Source organism: Rattus norvegicus, chromosome 19, assembly GCF_021556685.1.
Source record: "Rattus norvegicus strain SHRSP/BbbUtx chromosome 19, alternate assembly SHRSP_T2T, whole genome shotgun sequence".
Classification (NCBI taxonomy): domain Eukaryota; kingdom Metazoa; phylum Chordata; class Mammalia; order Rodentia; family Muridae; genus Rattus; species Rattus norvegicus.
This window is the reverse complement of record NC_141552.1, coordinates 19893871-19915021: the sequence shown is the minus strand read 5'-3', so window position 1 is coordinate 19915021 and position 21151 is coordinate 19893871. Positions and strand designations below refer to the sequence as shown.

Sequence of the window (21151 nt, the reverse complement as noted above, 5' to 3'; positions counted from 1 at the left end):
CTGTCTATATGTGTGTATAGGTGTATTTGTATGTGTGTATGTGTATTGTATGTGTGTGTATGTGTGTATGTATATGTGTATGTGTGTATGCATGTATGTGTGTATGTGTGTATGTGTGTGTATGTATGTGTGTATGCATGTAGGTGTGTATATATCTGTGCATGAGCATGAATGTGTATAGTCATGTATATGCATGTGTTTTCAGGTACGTGTATTCGTGTTTATGTACGAATGTATGTGTGTATGTGTATGTATGGACACACAAACACACACAATGTTAAAACATAAAAAGCTCCTTGGAGTATTCACCGTGCCTGGATAAGTGGTGACCATGTGGGGGAAACACATGTCCATGTAAGCACACCTGTTCACGTGCGCTGAGCAATGCCCAGCCTGGTCTTGAGCTCACTACCTGCCCAACGATGAGTTTCTGCCCACCTGGTCTTCTCAGAGCCAGGCGACGATTGTTCCTGCCATTCCAGTTCTGTTCCAGTTTCTCATGCCACAAACATTCTAGCTTGAATCGCACCTACTGACGCAGGAACCTAACAGCCTCCAACCCAGTGAAGTAAGTAAACTTCTTCCTGACATCCTCAGGCTTGGTGTCCCCCATGAGTCACAGGGAGGAAGGATGGCATGCACCAAGGAGAAGGGCCATGGGCAAGGAAGACAGGATCATAAGTCAGTCATCCCTGACACCAGCAAAGTGTGTGCTTCAGAGCTGGCTCTGCTCACTCTTGTCCCAGTGGCAGGACTTAAGAGTGGTGCATACCTGTCACCCAGCACTCAGAGACGTCTGAGGCATGAGAACCAGGAGTTCATGGCCATCGTAACTAATGGTGAGATCAAAGCCAGCCTGGGCAGCATGAGACTCAGTCTCAAAGCAGGCAAGGAGGAACTTGCTATATTTGAGCAAGGAAGCTGCCATCCTCCTGGGTTCTAAACATTCACTGCAATACAGAAAGATGCTAGGGCTAGTGTGGCAGAAAGTAGGAGACAGAGAAGCCAGGTTAACCCTCACTAATCTTCTCATGCTGTGTGAGCTATGAGTAGATGGTGCCCTATACACTGTGGACAGGATGGTCTCTCAGACAGTTCAGAAAGCCATGGAGGACTCCAGCAATTCTCCACTTGGGTGTCACTTGAGTCTTATATGTGTGTGTTTACAAGCCAAAACATAATATCCATAGGTGACTGTGTGAACTCAACATGGTCCAGCCATGTGCTGGAATATTATTCAGCCTTACATAGGATTCAGATTCTGATCCTTGAACAGGAATGAGAATGGTAGCCATTCTCCTAAGTCAGACCTCCAGGCAGTGCAAAGACAAACTAACACTGTATGACACCACTGAGGGCTGCAGTGTCACCAGTTATATAAAGACAGAAAGCAGGAAGGTTTACAGAGCCCCAGGGGTGACATGGAGGGGGGAGGTTGGAGGGTAGGTGTGTAAGTGGGACTGAGCCTCAGAGGAATCAGACATGGCTGCAGAATATGCATGTGGCTGCCTCCCATACCTGTGGGTGCTGCCTCCTCAGAAAGGCAAATACAGCAAAAGAAAGGACCAGAGGGGACAGGCTCTGACCTCCTGTAGACACACACAAATGACGTGACAGAATGTGCACACTGCTGCCTTGCTGCAGGAGCAGTTGAGCTTCCAGAAGGGTTGAAAGAGGCTGGAAGGGCTGAGCATGGCACTGAGTTCAAGGACATAGCTTTAGGTCCTGGGGAACCTACGGTGCCCAGGCCCCATCCTGCTGATACTGTGGGACACAGCTGACATTCAGGGTGATGGCTGGGCTGGGCTGGGGAATAGGTGTCCACTCTCACCTGCTCCAGCTTGAAGGTGTGCTGGATGAAGTAGGACTGCAACTACTTGTTGGATTCATTGATGCAAATCTGCTGGAAGCTATTCTGTTCAAAGTCCTCAAATCTGAAAATGGCCAAGACACCAATGGGCAAGCACTGGGAGACAAGGTGTGGTTATAGCCGGGGTCTCCTGGAAAGACTAGCCCTCCTGAGAGGAGTTGCAGCAGAGGGGGTGTGTTTTCCTGACCTGTTTGGTACCCAGTGTTTTTTACCAAGGGTTCCTTTGTTACTTCTTGATGGAACCAGGCCTGCACATATGCAGGAAGCATTGGGGTGGAACCTAGGGCTTGGTGCCCACATGCTGGCATCGCTGAGGGTGAAGCCTAGCCTACCACACTTCCAGACACCGAGTGCAGATGCCTGGGTTCCTATAGAATGGCGGTTCTTACCCTTCCTAACACTGTGACTCTTTATTTCAGTTCCTCATGTCGTTGTCGTCCGAACATAAACTTATTGGAGAGCTACTTCATGAGTGTAACTTTGTTACTGTGAGGAACTGTAATGTAAATGTCTGGTGTGCAGGAGCTCTGATGTAGAACCCACAGATTGAGAGCAGCTGCTGTAGAGGATGAGAGTCCCCTGCCAGCCCTGGTGTTTGCAGAGATCCCCTGGGTTCCTAGTCTCCATGGCTTTCCCAAGGACAGGGTTTATTCTTGGCCGTCTCAGGGCCTGGGACCTCACAGAAACAGCCTCTCCCATATCCTTACTGTTGAGAGTGTGGTTGGTCCTCAGCACAGTCCAGTCAAACAAGGCGCGGTATAGACACTTGGCCAGGGGTCTCCTGCAGTTATGGCCTCTGGACAGAGGGGTTTCTTACCTGGGGTGGGGCAACCGTGCCAGGTACAGGCAGTGATGCTCAGAGTCAAGACCTAGTTTTGTCTTATTTTCATAGACAAAGTTGCCCAGGCTGGCCTCGAACTTGCCGTGTAGCCAAGGATAATTAAACAACTGATCCTACTGCCTCTACCCCCCATGGCCTGGCATTGCAGATGAGTGTCACCAGAGCTGGCTTGTCACAGCTGCTATACGGCTCTAAGTCAGGGGCCTCATGTGCAGGAGTTTTATGACTGTGCCATCCCAACCCCGCAACCAGGGTTTTCACCTTTCTCCTGCTGAAGTCTGCTTAATCCTACCCTGGCCCCAGGACACAGCAGCTGTGGGAGACTCAAAGTCTGGGGCTTCAGCACAGCATGGGTACACAGCATGGCATGCAGCCTACACGGCTGTGAAAAAGCCAAGGAAGTGCTTCTCAGCTCACCCCCTGTAGGAGTGTCTAGCCCATCCTTCTCTCCATGGACGCAGACATCTGCTTCCAACTGCCCGACATGTCCCTCTGGTTTTGACTTTCCTGGATGCCATGTCAATGCCACCACACAGAGTGCTGCCTCTACTGGGGACACTCACACAACCTCTCTGGGGGACATCTGAGCCAAGCAGGGATTGGGTGCACTGCAGAGAGGTCAAGTCATGTCGTGAAGTACGTTGTCCCACAAAGGCTCACTGTTCAGGGAGTTGACTGGAAAAGTAAGCTTATGCCCCTGGGCAGGGTCCCCATAGGGAGTGTCCTACACCCTGCCATCAGGTCTATTCCTGGTGCCATGCAAATTCAATTTGCAAGACCCAATGCTCTGGAAATGTGAAGAGCTAACGGAAATGTACCAGGAAGTGCACACCATAGCAAAGGGAGAGGATGGCACAGAGACCTATGCTATGGGTTAAAGGGCACGGAAAGGCCACCTTGAGCACAGGGGTCAGTCACCTCTTTCACAAACAAGGCAAAGGTCAATGCTCTCAGCTCTGGGAGCCTAAAGGGCTCTGTGGCTCCTAAGCCCTGCAGCTGCAGCCAGAAGCAGCACTGAACAGGATGTAAATGCTGAGTATGGCGATGTCAATAAAACTTTATTTACAAAACCAAATTGGTGGTAGTGGTGGTAGTGGTGGTGGTGGTGGTGGTGGTGGTGGTGGTGGTGGTGGTGGTGGTGGTGTCGGCGGACTGGTTCATTTCAAAGCATGCTGGAGTGGCATGGCCACTGAGCATCGGGAAACACAGAAAGGAATGCGACCGGACGCAGGGCTCCCAACACCCTAGACGTCGACCTATGGCACTGGAACAGGGTCCCTGAAGGTAAGTCTGGACAGTCAGATAAGGTAAGTACAATTTATTACAAGGAAATGGGACAAGATAAATCTTCTCTTCATCTCGCTATGCTTAAGCATCTTTAAGAGTGCAGGGAATTCATGTCTATCAGTCTGGTTTAGAAAAGTGTTTAGAGACAGCAAGAGTACACTCCATGGTTCCCTTACGAGGGTTCCAGGGATTCTGATATCTGGGTCAAAGTGAAAGTTAAGGAGAAAAAGGCTGTCAGGCAGGGCAAAAAGATTCCAATTTCTGGTCTCTTTGGGCTGTAATTTTTACTGTGTTCAAGGCCATGAATGCAGACAGGGTAATAACGAATACAGAACAAGAAGCTAGAGCTTCATTAAGACAAAACGAAAGTAAAAGTTTTGCCCTCTGCACCACTGCCTGAAGCAGGTTTTTCTAAGTCTTTTCCGAGGATGGCATGTTGACCATTAGATTCACAAGATGATAATGACGAATTCACCTGCTTTTTCTTTTCCTATAATTAGGCCAGCATTGATTCAAGGTGTGGCCCAACCGACTTATTATAAAGGATGATACTGGTTGGTTGAAAAAGGTAGTAGCTTTCTATGAACCATATATTAAGTTTTTATGTATATTAAAATTAACATTGGAAAGAACAATGGTAGGAGAGGTAGCTGGAGGACAACTGCTGCAAATGCTTGCTTTTGAAAATGCTAATTAAGAGTACAGGAGAGCATTATTACCTATAAAGGAGGCTGGGGATATTAATGCTTATATGAAGGCATGCAAGGGTATCTTTTCTGAAAATGGAAAGATGCATATTTGGCACGTATTGATCCAGATAGAGTTATTAAATTATATGTTTAAATACTCTTGAATATCCTACAGGCACTTTCGCTCAGGATGAGTTGCCTTTAGAATGGGTTTATATTAAATAAAACTTTAACCAAACATTAACAATTAATGAGGAACAAATTTCTTTAATTATTCAGCAAGGCATACAAAGACCTGTTACTCTGTGGGGATATGATTGTGCTGCTATTGTTTTCCCATTAAGCAAAGATAAAGGGGAATATTTAATGCAGATGTCTGAGGTTTTTCAATTAGCCATGATTTCTTACACTGGAAATGTTGAATTTCATCCTCTCCATAGTAAATTGTGGGATTGCTTTAAAAAACAAAAAAAAATTTGATAAATACACTAATTTCTGTTGATCCATTACCATCAGCCCTTACTGTGTTTACAGATGGCTCTAACACCAAGATGGCTTATTGGACCAAAGATTAATTTTGGGGACAAGAATCTTCTTTTGGGTCAGTACAACAAAATGAATTATTAGCGGTAATTAATGTATTCCAGGATTTTACTCATGATGTAAAAATATTATAGCTGAGTCCGCTTATGTTGTAGGAGTAGTACAGAATATTGCGACTGCTGTTGTTTCTACATCTAAGCCTATATTAAATGTTATTCTCACATATTAAAGGACTATTGTTATTATGAAACTCTAGAATATTCATTACACATACTAGATCACATTCAAAATTTCCAGAATCTTTAACACTTGGCAATCATATGGTAGATCAATTAGTGGCATTTGCTACCCCAGAAGAACACAGTCATAATCATGCCAATACAGGATATTTACATATTAAATATAAGATCCCCTATTCTCAAGCCAAACAAATTATTGCTAATTGCCTATGTGTCAGTCTTCACGTATAAAATGTATTCCATCTCAAATTAATCCCAGAAGGATGCAACTTAATACATCGTGTCAGATCGATATAACCCATATTTCTGAGTTTGGTCGCCTTTCACATATAGATGTAAGCATAGATAATTTTTCAAAATTTGTGTGGGCTACACCATTGCCAGGAGTACGCACTGCTCATGTTATACAGCATCTATTGGAAACTTTTGCTGTTATGGGACTGCCTTCTAAAATTAAAATTGATAATGGACAACATATATTTCTTATCAATATAAACAATTTTGTCAACGATATCATATTGTACATATTACTGGTACAGAACACAATACACAAGGACAAGCTTTTGTTGAAAGAATTCACCATACCCTGAAATGACAAATTATAAAATTAAAAAGGGGGAAAAGAGATGGCCTTATGCAACCTGAATGGAGTTTGCAGACCAGTCCCAGGGCTATATTGGCACAAGCATTATACGTTATTAATTTTCTTAATTTACCACAAGGTGAAGTTATATCAAGAGCCAATAGACACTTTGTTGAACTTCCCCCAAGAAGGCATGGAAAAGACAGTATGGATAAAAATTGCGTGGGATGCTGAATGGCAGGAAAGGACATCATTGTATATAGGGGAGAGGGTTTTGTCTCATTACAGGATGGGAGACTATTCTGGTTACCCGGGAGATGGATCCAAGCACAGAATAATAAGAACTGCTCCCTACCCTCAAAGGAATCCAGTTAAACCAGCTACATTTTCTCCTGATGGATGTTCTCAGGAGATGAGGAGGTGTCCTCCATTACTGAGGCCCTGGCTTCTCTTAGTGTCCACAAACAACAATGGATAAGGATCCGTGTAGTGACAACCCTATTACCTATGTGGGGTCAGGTGAAGCGATTAAGCACTGAAAGGAATAATTTTGTCTCCTTCAGGAAAGTCCTTTACGGCTGAGCACTTATTCTTAGCAATGTGTGTTTTACTCATGGTTTCTTCTGCTGCGGACAATGCCAGTTATCGGGCTTATATTGCTTATCATGATGAAATCCTACTACTTTTCTGTTAGTAAATATATGGATAATGACACAGAACATGATTGGAAGTTAATTCAAGCCTATTTAGAGGGTAATGAAAGTGCTTCAAAAGTAATTAATGCCTTGAAATATGATGTTCGAATGTCTTTTGGTAAACAGCTAGAAGATATGGAATAGCGAAATTATTGGCTGATCAATTGACAGGATTAGATCCCAAGGCTTGGCTTCAAAGGATTTTCCATAGCATGGGAGGAGCTAGTTTTGCCATAATCTTATGTACATTATGTATTATGTTGCTTTATTTTTACATGACTAAACCCCTACAAGGACCTTTAGCTATGTTATGTAAAGTGTTACTTTAAAACAAAAGAAAAAAGAAGGAATTGTTAAGACATAGAGATGCAGCTCCCAGGCAGGGTCAAGAAAGGCCTGGTGCCAGATTCAAGTAGGGGCTGGAATGCCGCCCTGGAGAAGAAAATGTTTTTCTCACTTGGCCTTAAATTATGTTCTGCTGTGTCCCGTTTTGTGGAAGTGGTTCTAACGCTCTCTTGGTAATGGTGAGTATATTTTGATTATAATAAGAGAGGTTATTTGTTATATGAATATTTTTAGAAGGAGCTTTCGTTTATTCGTCTTTCTTTGTTTAATCTTCCCTCATTGTTCCTGGTATCCTGGGAATAATGATCTTATGGTATCTTGACACAATGAAAATTGTAGTAATGCATATTCTTAGCTTAATAAGGATTAATAAAGCTTACAACTGCGTGCAGTTTCTTTTGCCTTTGCTCTGCACCCCCTGTGTCCTGGGGGTATGCGACCATACCCAGGGCCCCAACTCACTACACATTGACAATGGGTCACCGCACAAAACACAGAAGCATCTACCTTAGTCAAAAATGGACATTTTATTGAATGCACACACTAACACTGATTGATCACATCCATAGCTAAGATACTAGGGGCAGATCCGTGGCCCCAAATACATTCCTCTAAACCTATAAAGAAAGAAAGAAGGAAAGAAAGAAAGAAAGAAAGAAAGGAAGGAAGAAAGAAAGAAAGAAAGAAAGAAGGAAAGGAAAAAAGAAAGAAAGGAAGGAAGGAAGGAAGGAAGAAGAAAAAACACAAAAAACTTAAGCTTCTCATAGGAACTTCGCAGGAAGTGTTGTCTGGCGGTCAGTTCTGATTAGGCCATTTTAGATGAAACAGTGCATAGTGACCCTTAATGTGATGGGCCCTATATAAAGCTTTTTGCAATATTGGAATTTTAACAAACCTCATCCAGAACATACAGCAGAGGCAAGGATGTGATCACCATGTCCTTGCTCTCTATCAGGTTATTTTTATGTGTCCTTGATTGTCAGGCATAGAACAGCAACAATCTGAAATAGCTGGTAGACATGGAACAAAGTGGCTAAAACTATAGTTGTGGGTTACACACCTCAACTGTCAAAGGCTAATGCTGTCCTCAGGACCTCGGAGGCCCCTCTTGTAAGACTATCTATTGGAAAGTGGAAGCAGGTTTATCTGAGTTCAAAGTGAACCGGGCCAGCCAGGAAGAGGGCAACATGGGATACTTGAGACCCTGTCTAAAACCAGCACAAAAACCAACCCTTCATTCAAAGCATCATCTATTAATTCTTTATTATTAACCACTTTCTCCCTACCAGCCTTTCAGTCTGGAATGGTAGAAAAGGACTGGGAATGTTCCTTCTATTCTAAGGACCTTGATCTCTCCTTCCTTATGTCCACATTAAGAACACATGCAAATGGATATCACCATCTGAACAACTTAGTATCATCTACTCAGTATATCTAGCCTAAGACTGTGCTGTGACAATCTCAAGCTTCCTTGAGTTTCGCTGAACTAGCAAGAAGTATGAAGTACTGAGGCCACACCCCAGTAATCCTTTCAAGGGGTTAGAAGAAAGCCATGAGAGATGCTCCACTTCTTCGTCCTTAGATTAAATCACATTGACACAATGTGGGTGGACTATTTAACCAGACATGTTTCTCCCAACCCCACCTTTCTGAGTTCAGACCATGGCAGAATTCATGCCCCACCACCCTAGATATTGAGTTTTGTGATATGTAATTATTATTTAAACCTATGTATTAAATTTTGTCATTTTGTTAATTTTTGTGGTTTTCCCAGTCTTCTTTGATTAACTTTCCTAGTTTTATTAATTTATCCCCTGTGTTCTCTGGTATTTTGTCCTTCCCTTCAAACTAAAGTATTCCTTTTAGGATCCTCTACAGAGCTGTCTTACTGGTTACTCATATTTTGTTAAATTTATTTTTAGTATGCATTCGTCAGCACAGTAGCTGGGCAGCTGCCTGCCCTCCATGGTATCAGATCTACTTTCCAAACAATAACGCTCAACTCTTACAGGCTGTGTAGCATCTTGACTGTTTTTGTTCCACTTGGACAGCCCTCAGGACCAGGCTCTCCTCTCCCTTAACCATGGCTGCTGTCCTCTTCCTCTCTCCTCTCCATCACACACGTTCTTCCTTTATTCTCTGGCAGCTTCTTCTTCCTTCTTCCCTCCTCATGATCCTCTCTAGCAAAGCCCTCAAAGCTCCCCTCCCCCATCTCTCTGCTGTGCAGCTGTTGGCTGTTGGCTTCTTTATAATCACAGTTAACTGGGAACAGGGTCAGTTATTTGGGGTAAACCAGTCCTGAGTTCCACAAATTAGCATTAAAATAAAAGCAGAATTAGGCCAATCCACTACAGGGATTTTTGTTTGTTTGTTTGGTTGGTTTGGTTTAATTTTCATTTACCTTTTTACTTGTTATTTTATTTTTGGCTATTTTTTATTAATCGGTTATTTTATTTATTTACATTTCAACTGTTGTCCTGCTTTCTAGACTCCCCTCATCAAACCTTACATTCCATTTCTGCTCAGCTTTGCCTATGTGACAGTGCTCCTGCACCCACACATATCCATCCCCACCTCACACCTCTAGGATCTGCCTTTGGTGGGGCTACAGGCCTCACCTTGAACCATAGAGCATCCTTGCATACAGTTTGGCTGGCAGTTTGGCCCCTGGGAGCTTGGGGATTAGGGAAAGAAGATCTGTTCAGATATTAAAGCCAATGATTGCTGCATTCTCTTCTTTTTCTGGTTATAGGTGAAATTATGTTTGTGTGCTTCTCTTTTTTTAAATTATTGAGAGAAGATTAATTTCTTGGTTTTTCTTGGGTATAGTTTAGTTCATTGTCTTGGAGTTTTCCTCCTATTAGCCTCTGTTGTGCTTTCTTACAGAAAAGAATTCTTTAAATTTGGTTTTGTCATGAAATATCCTGGTTCCTCCTTTTATGGTGATTGATGATTATGCTGGATATAGGAGCCTGTGCCTGTATTACATCTGCCCAAGATTTTCTGACTTTTAGAATCTCTGTTGAGAAGTCTGGTGTAATTCAGATACGTCTCAATTTATTTGTTACTAGATATTTATACCTTACCCCTTTTAATGTTCTTTCTTGAACTGTGCATTTAGCGTTTTAATTATTATGTGAATGGAGGAATTTTTCTGGTACAAGTAGTTTGATGTTCTGTAGGCTTGTTGTACCTTTATTGCCTTTTCTTTCTTTACCTTATGAAAGTTTGCTGCTATGATTTGTTGAAGGTGTTTACTGGATCTATGAACTAGAAATCTTAATTCTCTTCTCTATCTATTATCCTTAGGTTTCAACATTTAATTGTGTCCTGAAATTCATGGATGTTTTGGATTCAATAAACCATACATGTTTATCTGAGATGGGTGTTTTGTGCTTTGTGGGATGACCTCCTTGACCCCAGGCTGCATGAAGAATCTCAGCTGACAATGGGGACATAAATCATGAGTTTGTGTAGCAAGACCCAGGCCTCTTCCAGGTTCTTAGATATTAACTGAGAACCTCAAATACAGTAGTAATGTGATAGTGTGGTGTGAATCTAGTTACTCTTCTCTATTTTGATATAGATGACTCTTTTTGTGTCATGGTCAGCTTATAATGACTAGAAGACCTAAGCTTGAGAATAACCAAAGACTACATTGCTTCTCTAGCAGCTGAGCTTTTAAAAGCCCTGGTGTGACAGCAACTTTTGGTGGACATTCTGGATTATTCCTTCTGTACTTTAACTCTCTGTGTCACTTCCACCATCAGTAAGTTAGTTCAATTCCATAAATTGAAAATCCATCACCTGGAAGAAATACTCTTTTTTTTTAAAGATTTATTTATTTATTTATCATATACAAGTACACCGTGACTGTCTTCAGACACACCAGAAGAGGGCATCAGATCTCATTAGAGATGGTTGTGAGCCACCATGTGGTTGCTGGGATTTGAACTCAGGACCTCTGGAAGAGCTGTCAGTGCTCTTAACCACTAAGCCATCTCTTTAGCCCAAGAAATACTTTCTGAATATGATCTGAGATTGGCCATGGAAAAGGGTAGCTTGAACTGTCCCACCTAGGTTCTGGACCTGCACAGGCCTGCTCTCCAAAAGAAACCTGTGTTCACAGCTGTTGGCTGGCTAAGAAAGATTTCACGAGACGTGATACACAGCCCTCGGACTTCTGCTTCAGTCATCTGCACAATTTTTCCCGGACGATATCCTCATACCTCCAGCAGGCGGGTGATGAAGCTGTCCACTCTCAGCTCCCCTTCAGCCATCTTGTGGGCACCAGACTCTCCTCCCTGCAGCAGGAACAAGGGCTTCTCCATGGTGGCTGCAGCAGCAGTGGTGGTTTGGCATTCTCACCTAGGAGGCCCTATGCCTTTCTACCCCAGTTCCAACTCACCTCAGGCCCGGGCCTTCCCCCCATCCACTTCCCACGGAGCAGGGAGAGCAGCACCCACTAGAAATAAAAGGGAAGCCCTTGGTCCTGCCAAGACTGAACCCCCAGTGAAGGGATTGTTGGGGGGAGGGTGGTAATGGTGGGAGGATGGGGAGGGGAACACCCGTAGAGAAGGGGAGGGGGAGGTGTTAGGGGGATGTTTGCCTGGAAACCCAGAAAGGTAATAACAATTGAAATGTAAATAAGATATACCCAATTTAATAAAGATGGAGAAAAAAATAGAAAGAAAAGGCACACATTTAAAACAGAAGAATATGGACCCTAATTTTAAACCACAGCTCTGTCAATTTACTATACCTTAAGGAAGCTCAGAAAAGCAGGCCAAACAATTAATATTTTCTCGGTTTAAGTAAATAATAATGTCCGTTTCTTGCTATTGTGGAGGGAATTAAATAGATAATATGTAATCATGGAAGTTTTGAAGTACCATCCATTTTTCTGTTCATTAAATCAATCTTACTCATTTCATTGATGAAATATGTATGTTTTCCGTTTCACAGTTATATGTATAATAAAACCAGTATAAAAACCTTCAGAATATTCAGTTATTATAGATAATTGTCATTTCTTACAGAGGGCAACTATGATTGACTACACCCAATTCTATAAAAAACAAAACTCAGGAAACCTGGCCCTTGGCAGCAATGAATCAAGAAATATCTCGGATGGTGGGGCATGAATTCTGCCAAGCAATGACCTCAGATAGGTGGGGTTGTGAGGAAGATGTGTGGTGGAATAGCCCAATAGATTCACGTTGTATCATCTTGATTTAATCGAAGGACAAAGAAGTGCAGTATCTCTGGTGGCTTTCTTCTAACCCCTTAAAAGGTTCACTGGGGTTTGACCTCAGTTCTTCATTCTTCTTGCTGGGGCAGCAACACTCAGGGAAGCTTGAGATTGCCATAGGCACAGTATTAGGCTAGAAATGCTGAGTAGGTGATACTAAGTTATTCAGATGGTGATACCCATTTCATTTGTTCTTAACGTGGACCTAAGGAAAGACAGATCGAGGTCCTTAGAATACAAAGATCATTTCCAGTTCTTTTCTACCTTTCCTGAATGAAAGACTGGTTGGCAGAGAATGGTAAAAATTCAAGAATTGGTAGATGATGCTTTGAATGGAGGGTGGGTTTCTGTGCTGGTTTTAGACAGGTTCTCAATTACCCCATCTTGTTCTCTACGTTGCTCGTCAGGTTCACTTTGAGCTCAAATAAAGCTGCTTCCACTTTCCAACAGGTAGTCTTACAAAGGGGCCTCCAAGGACTGTGAGGACAGCATTAGCCAATGAGAGCTGAGGTGTGTAACCCACAACTATAGCTTTATCTGAAAGACCCTCAGACAGAGGAGACTCTCGCTCCAGTCCTGAGGACAATCACCGTCCCATGAACACACAGGACTCAGTCTTGATGTAAAAACAAGAGGTTTACTTTGGGATACCAATGCACTGGGGCTGGACACGGTCCTCACGCAGGAGGGATGTAAGGAGCCTCAAACAACAGAAATATACAGCTTAAAATGTCAGTTAAGATTACACAGTTTCCTTAGCTCAGCTATTTCGTGCCAAGGATAACTAGGCAGATGTTTCTCGTCCTGGAATTCCTGGGATAAGGCCGTAACCACATCAATGCAGCTATTTCAGTATGAAGGACGTCTGACTTGATATATGTTTTCTTATCCTGGGGTTCCCAGGACAAGGACCAAGGATATCTGTCTTGGCAGGTGTTTCTCTTCTGGAGTTCCCAGGACAAGGCTATAGCTATGTCAGCCTATAGCACAGCTGCATTCAGTACCAAGGATATCTCACTTCTATAGTGGTCAGTCAGCTTCCCAGAGATGTTTCCTGTCTTCTAATTGCCCTGCAGTAAATATGTTCTGTACCCTCTGTTCTTATGGTCCGGCAGCTTCCTAGAGAGTGGGTGGGAATGTGCTTTCTGTACTTTCTGGTCTATTGTCTAATGTGTAGGGGCTAAGCGAGGGCCAGCTTAAAAGATTCTCATTCGTAAGAAATGGCTGTACTGATATCAAACGGGGATCTTTCATATCCACTTTCTTCCAAGTCTACCAGCCATCTCAGATTGTTGCTGTAATATGCCTGACAATCAAGGACATAGAAAAATAACTTTATACACAGCAAGGACATGGCAATCATATCCTGTGTTGTTATGTATGTTCTGGATGAGGTTGGTTAAAATGACAATATTGCACAAAGCTTTATATAGGACCCATCAAATTAAGGTTCACTATGCACTGTCATAGCTAAAATGGCCTGGTCAGAAGTGACCACTGGATCACTCTTCTGTAACTTCACATGAAAGGCTTGTGCTTTTTTTGTTTTTTTATTTTTCTGTTTTTTCTTATTTATTTATTTATTTATTTATTTATTTATTTATTTATTGTTTTATATGTTGTCAGGAAGATAGTTCAAGTCATGGATCTGCCCCCAAAATCTGAGCTTTGCTACCAATACTGTAAACAGTATTAGTGTATGCATTCAATAAAATAACTTGTTTTTTTTTTTAGTAGGATAGATGCGTTTGTGTTTTGTGGGGTGATCCATGAAACAGGAGTGAAGATGCTTGTTTCTTACTCTGTCCACTGAGTTATGTCTCTAGGCTTGTCCAACTCCTTTGGCTGTACCCCCCCCACACACACATTGCTGACTATTTTATTTTTCAGATGAAATCAGACGTTATAGCTTAGAGAGGCCTGTAAGCAATCCTGCTTTTGTAACTTAGGTGCAGAGAGGAGAGCCCCACACTCAGCCTGAGGGTGCATTCACTGGTGGATCCAATATTTCAGTTTCCTCTGCTAACAGATCACCACATTGTTGCCAGGACCATAATGAATGCAATTCTTTCTCCTAAGGAATCCGGTGGCAACTGTTAAATGTTAAGCACAAAGCTTCAGGTTGTACCTATAACACACACCCACATCGCAACCTATCCTACAGGCTATTTCTGGGTGTGATTTCATGCACCTGCACATGATGAGACAGGAGACCTCTTTGGCTACTTATAGGAACTGGTGTGATTTCTCAGTAATCTTTAATGGGTAATATTGCTGACTGAGGAGAATTTGAGGTAGGATGAAACATTTCTGTGCAGGGATTGGGGAGGAAGCACTCATTTAGATATATAGCAATGACTTAGGTTTTTCCAATCAAGCCTAGAGCCAAATTTGGCTTTGGAAGCATGTGGTGCTCAGTGGCTATGCCACAGGGAAGTCTCCTGAAAAGGGCACATCAGTCTTTGCTCAGTACAGGGAGAACATTAGCAGGGAGGCAAAGTCTGTTCTCCGTGACATCAGCCGGCCCTTCGTGGACATTCTATTGTCTCCTAGAGAGACCTTGGAATCCCTGTGATGTCACCAGTATCGTTGTGACAACCAATTCCCTACTTTTTCTCTTAGTGTCCAAAGGATATATCCACAGGCATGTTTGCCCGTCTTCTCAGGCGCTTTGGGAGAGTTGATGTTGATAGAGAAGAGTCTAGAGTGAAGCAAACGAAACCTAAAGGTAATGATGGACACAGGACATGGGGAATGTGGAGTAAGTTCTGGGCAGTGTATGTTGATCTTCCTCTCAGGGGTGAGTGTGGGGGCCTTCAGCTGGCCTTTATAGCAATGGGCCACAACCACTGGAACATCTCCACAGATATTGAATTCCATGATTATCACAATTCCTGAAAGTCAAGGTTTTCACATTAATAGTTTCTCCAAAACCACATGGAGGATATGGCAATGCCTATGCTATTATTGGGTGAACTTCTAGTCTTTACTTTTACAGTACATTCGGTATGTTAAATTGATATAATAACACCATAAGTAGTCATGGAGGGTATAACTTTTCTGAATTAAACAGGGCATCAATGTACTTCACTTTCATTGCTTCTTTAAATTCAGTGACTATCTGACAGTAGTAAGAGGGAGAGAACTGTGCTCCTGGCATGACCTTATATTCTTAGAACTCCTTTGACTACCTCTGGCTGACGGGGCCAATCTTACCTTCATATATTAGAGGTTCTGTGTGGCAGATATTTTTCTACAGTAGCCAAACTATATGGAGCAGGTAGAGAAAGAGCCTGTAACCTATTGGCACTTCTGGGGCATTTGTCATTTCAGTAGGGGGAATTAATAAATCTGTTGACCATGTCCTCCCCCTACATGACTTTTTAATGCAAAGTTATTGGACTAGAGTAACAGTGTAGGATATCTGAGTATCCCTGATCAATCAATTCATTGTGGATGCTGAATTGATGATCTGACTTCTGAAACCAGAGGGGTGAGGGTCCTGAAACCAGGTTGTTGCCTGCGTACCTGATAATAATCCTGGAGAAGGCATCTCTCTGGTACTTGTAAGCCTGTGTGGGCGGGCATAGGGAACACCTGGCTGCTTACATCTCTTGGTCTCTATATAGTAGTGGGGGAACTGTGATCCACTTAGGATGCCTCTTACACATAGACCAAACTCCTTGCAGTGACACTGGCTTCCAAGCATGTTCTCCTGTTTGGACCTCACTGTGGTCTGTGTATGCTCTATGCATTCACCCCATGCAGGTTCACTTGTGTTCTTCTACCTACAGCGGCCTGCAGACAGACGTCATCCCCTGAAAATGTCCTAAACAAGGTGCAGGCCAACGAGGAAGAGGAGAGGCTGAATAGAGAACTGGAGCTAACTACCAAGGAGAGAAATGAGCTGACAGATCGCCTCCTTTATGTGACAGGTGGATCCATGAGCAAGAGGTATGCATTGCTCCAAACAAACGACCTTGTTCTAAACCTCATCTCCCATAGAGAGGAGATTCAGAACCTGACCCTTACTGAGGAGTGAGATTGAAAATGGACTCTCTGATTCTGCCTGTTGAAAATCTGAACTTGCAATCTGAGTGAAGATTTCAGGGATAAAGTCACTGGAGCATGAGTTCCCAGTGTACAATTGGAAAGCCCTTGACAGGTGGTAGTTTTGCAAGGTTCTGGGTGCTGTGAGTTTGTGGAGAGTGTTTGTGCTTGCTAGGAATGTGACTGAACGCTATCATCTCCTGGCAGCAGCCTTAGGTGACAGGTCCCACAGTGTTCATATCAATGCTTAAGTAGAAGGCCTGAGGCTCTGGCCTGCTCCTTCTTGTCTCTGTGCCTTACACTCTGAGACAGTAATGGTGCATGCATTTCTACTGATTCTCATTGTGCTCTTTCCATATTTGTCTCTCTTTCTCATACTCTGAGTCTGTTTACTTTTCTTTTCTTTTTCTTTCTTTTTTTTTTTTTGGTTCTTTTTTTCGGAGCTGGAGACCTTACTTTTCTTTTCTTGTGGGTGTGCCCTAGCTTGTGTGTCTGTGTGTGCACAGCTCTGCATGCATATGCACAACCTTTATATGTTTCTCTATCCCTCCACCTTTGGAATTTAGGGGTCTGTTTTTTGACCTCAGGATTTACCTTTATAATAGTTTCATGGAGGTGTAAGTGCTTTATTTTGGAAGCCCCACTTTCAACAGCACAGTTCTTTGCCTGTGTAGTCACATTTGTCTATACATTTGTATGCCTTGGGCAGATTATAAGTTTGTGGCAATATCTGGTCTCATCTCCAGAATTATGTGTACTGTCTGCCTCTAGAATATTAGTTATTCGGCTTGTAGCATTCCACTTGTCAAAACAGGAAAAATGAAATCAGAGGTTTCTGGATGTGTGTGTGTGTGTGTGTGTGTGTGTGTGTGTGTGTGTGTGTGTGTGGTTGGGTAAGCTCTGTGGCCTAGGCTCTTGACAGCATAACAGGTTTGAATGCAGATCCAGCCCTCCTGATTGAAAAAAGTGAGCCAGGGAACCCTTTATCTGGGTGCTTAGCTTCTGTTGTCCTGGGCACACAATTCCAAGTTTCTGAAGCTGAAGAAGATCCAAATATGTAGAATTCAGAAAGTGTCCTTCCAGGGCTGGGGTAGTACAAGACATAGCCTGAGTTCATATAATCCTAAACCTCGATGTTCATTGGGTTCTATCTTCCTGGGGCCAGCCCCTACTTCAGGCCAAATCCATTTTATGAAAACTTGAAGATAAAGGAGAAACAGGTCATGTCATTACTGCACAACTTAGACACAAAGAACATTGAACATCGTGAGAAATTTCAGGAGCTCAAGAAGGAGATTAACTTCTATCGGTAAGTACTGGTCAAAAGGGCCCATCACTTGTGGAATATCCATTGCTGCCTCTCTTTGTTCTGGACTGGAGAGCCTGCAGCTCTGGGTCCATGTCTTCTGCTGTTTAAATATCACTGTGCCGTGGGTCTTTTGGACTCAGTTTCAGTTCCATAAGAGACTGTGACTTCTCACCACAGTGTCTATGCATCTTTAGAAGGCTCTGGATAGAACTATACTGATTCAGGCATCAGAGTGTTATTAGGCCGACCTGGGCCTCTGGGGTCATACCAGGTTTAACAAAGCTCAATGTGGGGACCACATGGTTAGCATGACCTCCCTTGGTTCTACTGTCCTCTTGTGGTTGTTTACTGCCTACTAATTGATGTTGCCCAGATGCATTGGGCTTTCATGGATAGTTGTAGATTCCTTGTTCTTTTGGAGAGACATGGACTGTTAGGTGCTTGGGTCACAGAAACAATTTATTCTTCCCTGGATTGGCCGTTTCCTGTTTGTGGAGCAGCCTTACATGTATGGAGATGTATTCTATGAAGTCTTTATGGGTATCTGGGTCCTGGTGGAGTTTGTGGGATTTGGCAGTTGGAATGGGAGGAAGAGGCTTCAGGATCTTACTATGCAGAGTGTGTTTCCAGCAACCTGCACAGCCGGCTCCTGATGGACCAGGCATGTATGAAGAAGAAGTTGGTCACATTGAAGCAGGAGAGCAAGGAGTTAGAGCGATATTTGTTTGAGTGGAACCCGAATGCTGAAGACGAACAGGAGAAGACCAGCAACCTCCAGACCCAGCAAAATTTGGTAGGAACAAGCAGCTGAGTCAGATTAACAATGTCTGATACCATTTGCCTATTGGATACATCTTTGCTTCCCCTATCATCTTTCTAATCTCCCCACACCCAATCAGTCACCCACCTCATGTGATAGAGTTATTCATTGCTCTGTCTATGCACAAGTATTCTGGGATGTTAACCACTTTTCAGAAACTGAATTATGGGCAAGTACACTTCTCTGCCCTTTTTGAAACTGCAGTCCAGAAATGGTGACAGAGGAATAACATATCACATGACTGCATCTCCCTGTCATAGATTGGATGCTATGAAGAGTTTTGAACGAGTTCTTGGTCGTGTGACAAAGGTCATACAGGGGTCATGTGATGGTTGGAAGCACCTTGTAGGGATAAGAACCAAGTGCAAATGGCAAATGAGTCCTGGTCATTGGCTTTGATCTCAGTATCATGTGGCCTTCTACTTTCTTCCTGCAACCCAGTTAGGTCTCTTCTCCTTTCCCCGTTCTTGGTTTTCACTGGTAGAAGTTTGAGGAGCAGCTTGTTCTCCCACAGTACTGTGAGAGTTGTTGGTGACTTTCCCCAGGCTGCAGAGATATCAGCAATGATTTCAGTGAAAAGATCAGTGCTGTCTGTCCAATGCAGCTGAAGGGACAGAAGGCAGCAACTTGACAGCTGGTATGCGTGTCCCCACCAAATCAGTGTCTTAATAGCTGCCTTCTCCTCCCAGGTCTCAGGAACTGCAGGAGACATGGAATAGGACAGATCCCAAGAAGACAGCCCCCTGAAGAGTGAGTTTCTCTGTCAGGAGTTCCCTGCTGACGACAATCCTCTACAGTCAAAGACTTTTTTGGGGAGAATAGTCTTCTTCTCAGTTAATTTCCTCATTGTATAGAGACCCTAAATTTATGTATCCGTATGCCAGCCTGTCTCATTGAGGTCTTTCTCCTCTCTCATACCGACGACACCATTTGAGAGACATCTGAGGGGACTGCCTTGACATCTCCCTAGAGGAGAAACAGCACTACAACTGTGTTTCTAAATGTTCATTAAGAAAATGCTGTTAAGAAATATTTTTGGTTATGATTTTCATTGAAGTTTTCTTTTTGTTATTTCATAGTTATATATTCTTGTTACTGTTTTTCATTTTTTATACCATTTTAGTTGTTCATTTTATGCCTGTTTTTTGTAAATTGTATTCCTTATGAATAAAAATTGATTTGTAACTCTTGACTCTTAAGACCATCTTATTCAAGGGTCCTTTCCCCTCTTGTAGACTTAGAACTGACAGCTGGATATGGATCTTTGCATGGTCCAGGCAGCATGAGTAAATAGGGAATTTAAAGCCACCAAGCTGTACACAGGGTGATAGTGTCTTTTGTGTGGATAATGTGACTTTTTTTATGGACACACACTTTATGATGTAATCACTGACATACTGTATCCATGCTGTCATGTGTTCTGCTCATCCTAATCTATATCAGTCTACAACACCCATTCCTTATTGACTGTTTGCCCAGATATTGAGTAACACACACTCATACCTGTAGAGCTGCAGAAAAAATGACAACTTTCACAAAGGAATATAGAATAATCCTAATCGAGAACCATGTGCCTCGGTTTTTCTTACAATACAGCATTAGTATTAAACCACAAAGATAATGACCATCAACGTCATTTTGGGAAATAGGTTTTTATAGGTGCTGTTTCATTTGATCATTCATATGCTGTGTTTTTTATTGTTGCTGATTATATTTATTTTTATCATGTAACTCAATGGATCTTTTTTTTTCAAATGTATGTCTGGGCCACTCCTGAGTGCATTTCCCTCATGATCCAAAAGAGGGAATAGCATTCCCCATTGTAGATGATTGTTAGGGTCCATGTGGTTCTTCTGAGAGAGCAGCAGATGCTCTAACCTGTGAGCCATCACCACAGCTCCTGTAGGTAGCTTTTGTCCTTCCAGGGCATGTGCTGTACTAGGTGGACGCCATCATCTCCCATTAAGGAGAGAGATCTCAGGAGATTTGTATGTACAGGTGGTTGAGGGGTGCCTGCTCAATGTGGTAGCCTGCTAGGCATCCACACCGGGCTCTGGTGCCTCCACTGCTCATTGTGCATTCAGCATCATCCTCCAGCATCACTCAGTTTCAATTCCAAACAGAGCTTTCACTTACTATCGATGATCATATAGATTATGCACATCTGATAAAATACAGAAGAGACTAGCCTCCTTCTACAGGCCAACTTGGCATAATGAATTCTTTTGATAGAAAGCAAGATAATTATCTTAATCTATGCAGTTTAGGGAGGTCCTCAAGAGCATCCATAGTGAATGCAGACTGCAGCTGTGACCACATGTTTCTTTTGCAGAGCAGGTCTGTGCAAGCCCAGAACTTAGGTGGGATAGTTCATGTTTCACCTTTTACATGGAAATCTGTGATCGTATTGAGAAAGTATATTTTCCACGTGACTCATTTACAATTTATGGAATTAAACTGACTTACTGAGAGTGGAGGTGACTCAGAGAGATAAAGTGCAGAAGACTTATCCAGTATGTCTGCAAACAGATGCTGTCTCATTAGGGCTTTTCAATGCTCAGCAGCTGGAGAAGCAAGGGAGAGGCATTGGTGACTGTCAAGCTTAGGTCCTCTAGTCATTATAAGCTGA

At 42.9% G+C, this 21151-nt stretch overlaps 2 protein-coding genes across 2 annotated transcripts in view; one reads left to right on the top strand and one right to left on the bottom strand.

The window, feature by feature from the left end:
• LOC147999027 (disks large homolog 5-like) overlaps nucleotides 1-21151 on the bottom strand; it is a 100283-nt gene that overhangs the window by 7779 nt on the left and 71353 nt on the right. The gene's annotated exons all lie outside the window — the stretch shown is intronic.
• LOC147999030 (disks large homolog 5-like) lies at nucleotides 3805-19713 on the top strand. Its single transcript, XM_087595925.1, has 7 exons — nucleotides 3805-3995; nucleotides 5222-5288; nucleotides 14966-15071; nucleotides 16138-16297; nucleotides 17559-17702; nucleotides 18333-18495; nucleotides 19212-19713. The coding sequence occupies exons 3-7, from the start codon at nucleotides 14990-14992 to the stop codon at nucleotides 19239-19241; spliced, it is 579 nt and encodes a 192-aa protein (XP_087452051.1). The 5' UTR covers nucleotides 3805-3995; nucleotides 5222-5288; nucleotides 14966-14989; the 3' UTR covers nucleotides 19242-19713.

Bases quoted from the DNA above. Each gene is read 5' to 3' on its own strand.
- LOC147999030 (XM_087595925.1), top strand. From the start codon at position 14,990: ATGTTTGCCCGTCTTCTCAGGCGCTTTGGGAGAGTTGATGTTGATAGA. The intron at 15,072-16,137 runs GTAATGATGGAC...TTCTACCTACAG, and splicing joins GAAGCAAACGAAACCTAAAG to CGGCCTGCAGACAGACGTCA. The intron at 16,298-17,558 runs GTATGCATTGCT...TCCTGGGGCCAG, and splicing joins GGTGGATCCATGAGCAAGAG to CCCCTACTTCAGGCCAAATC.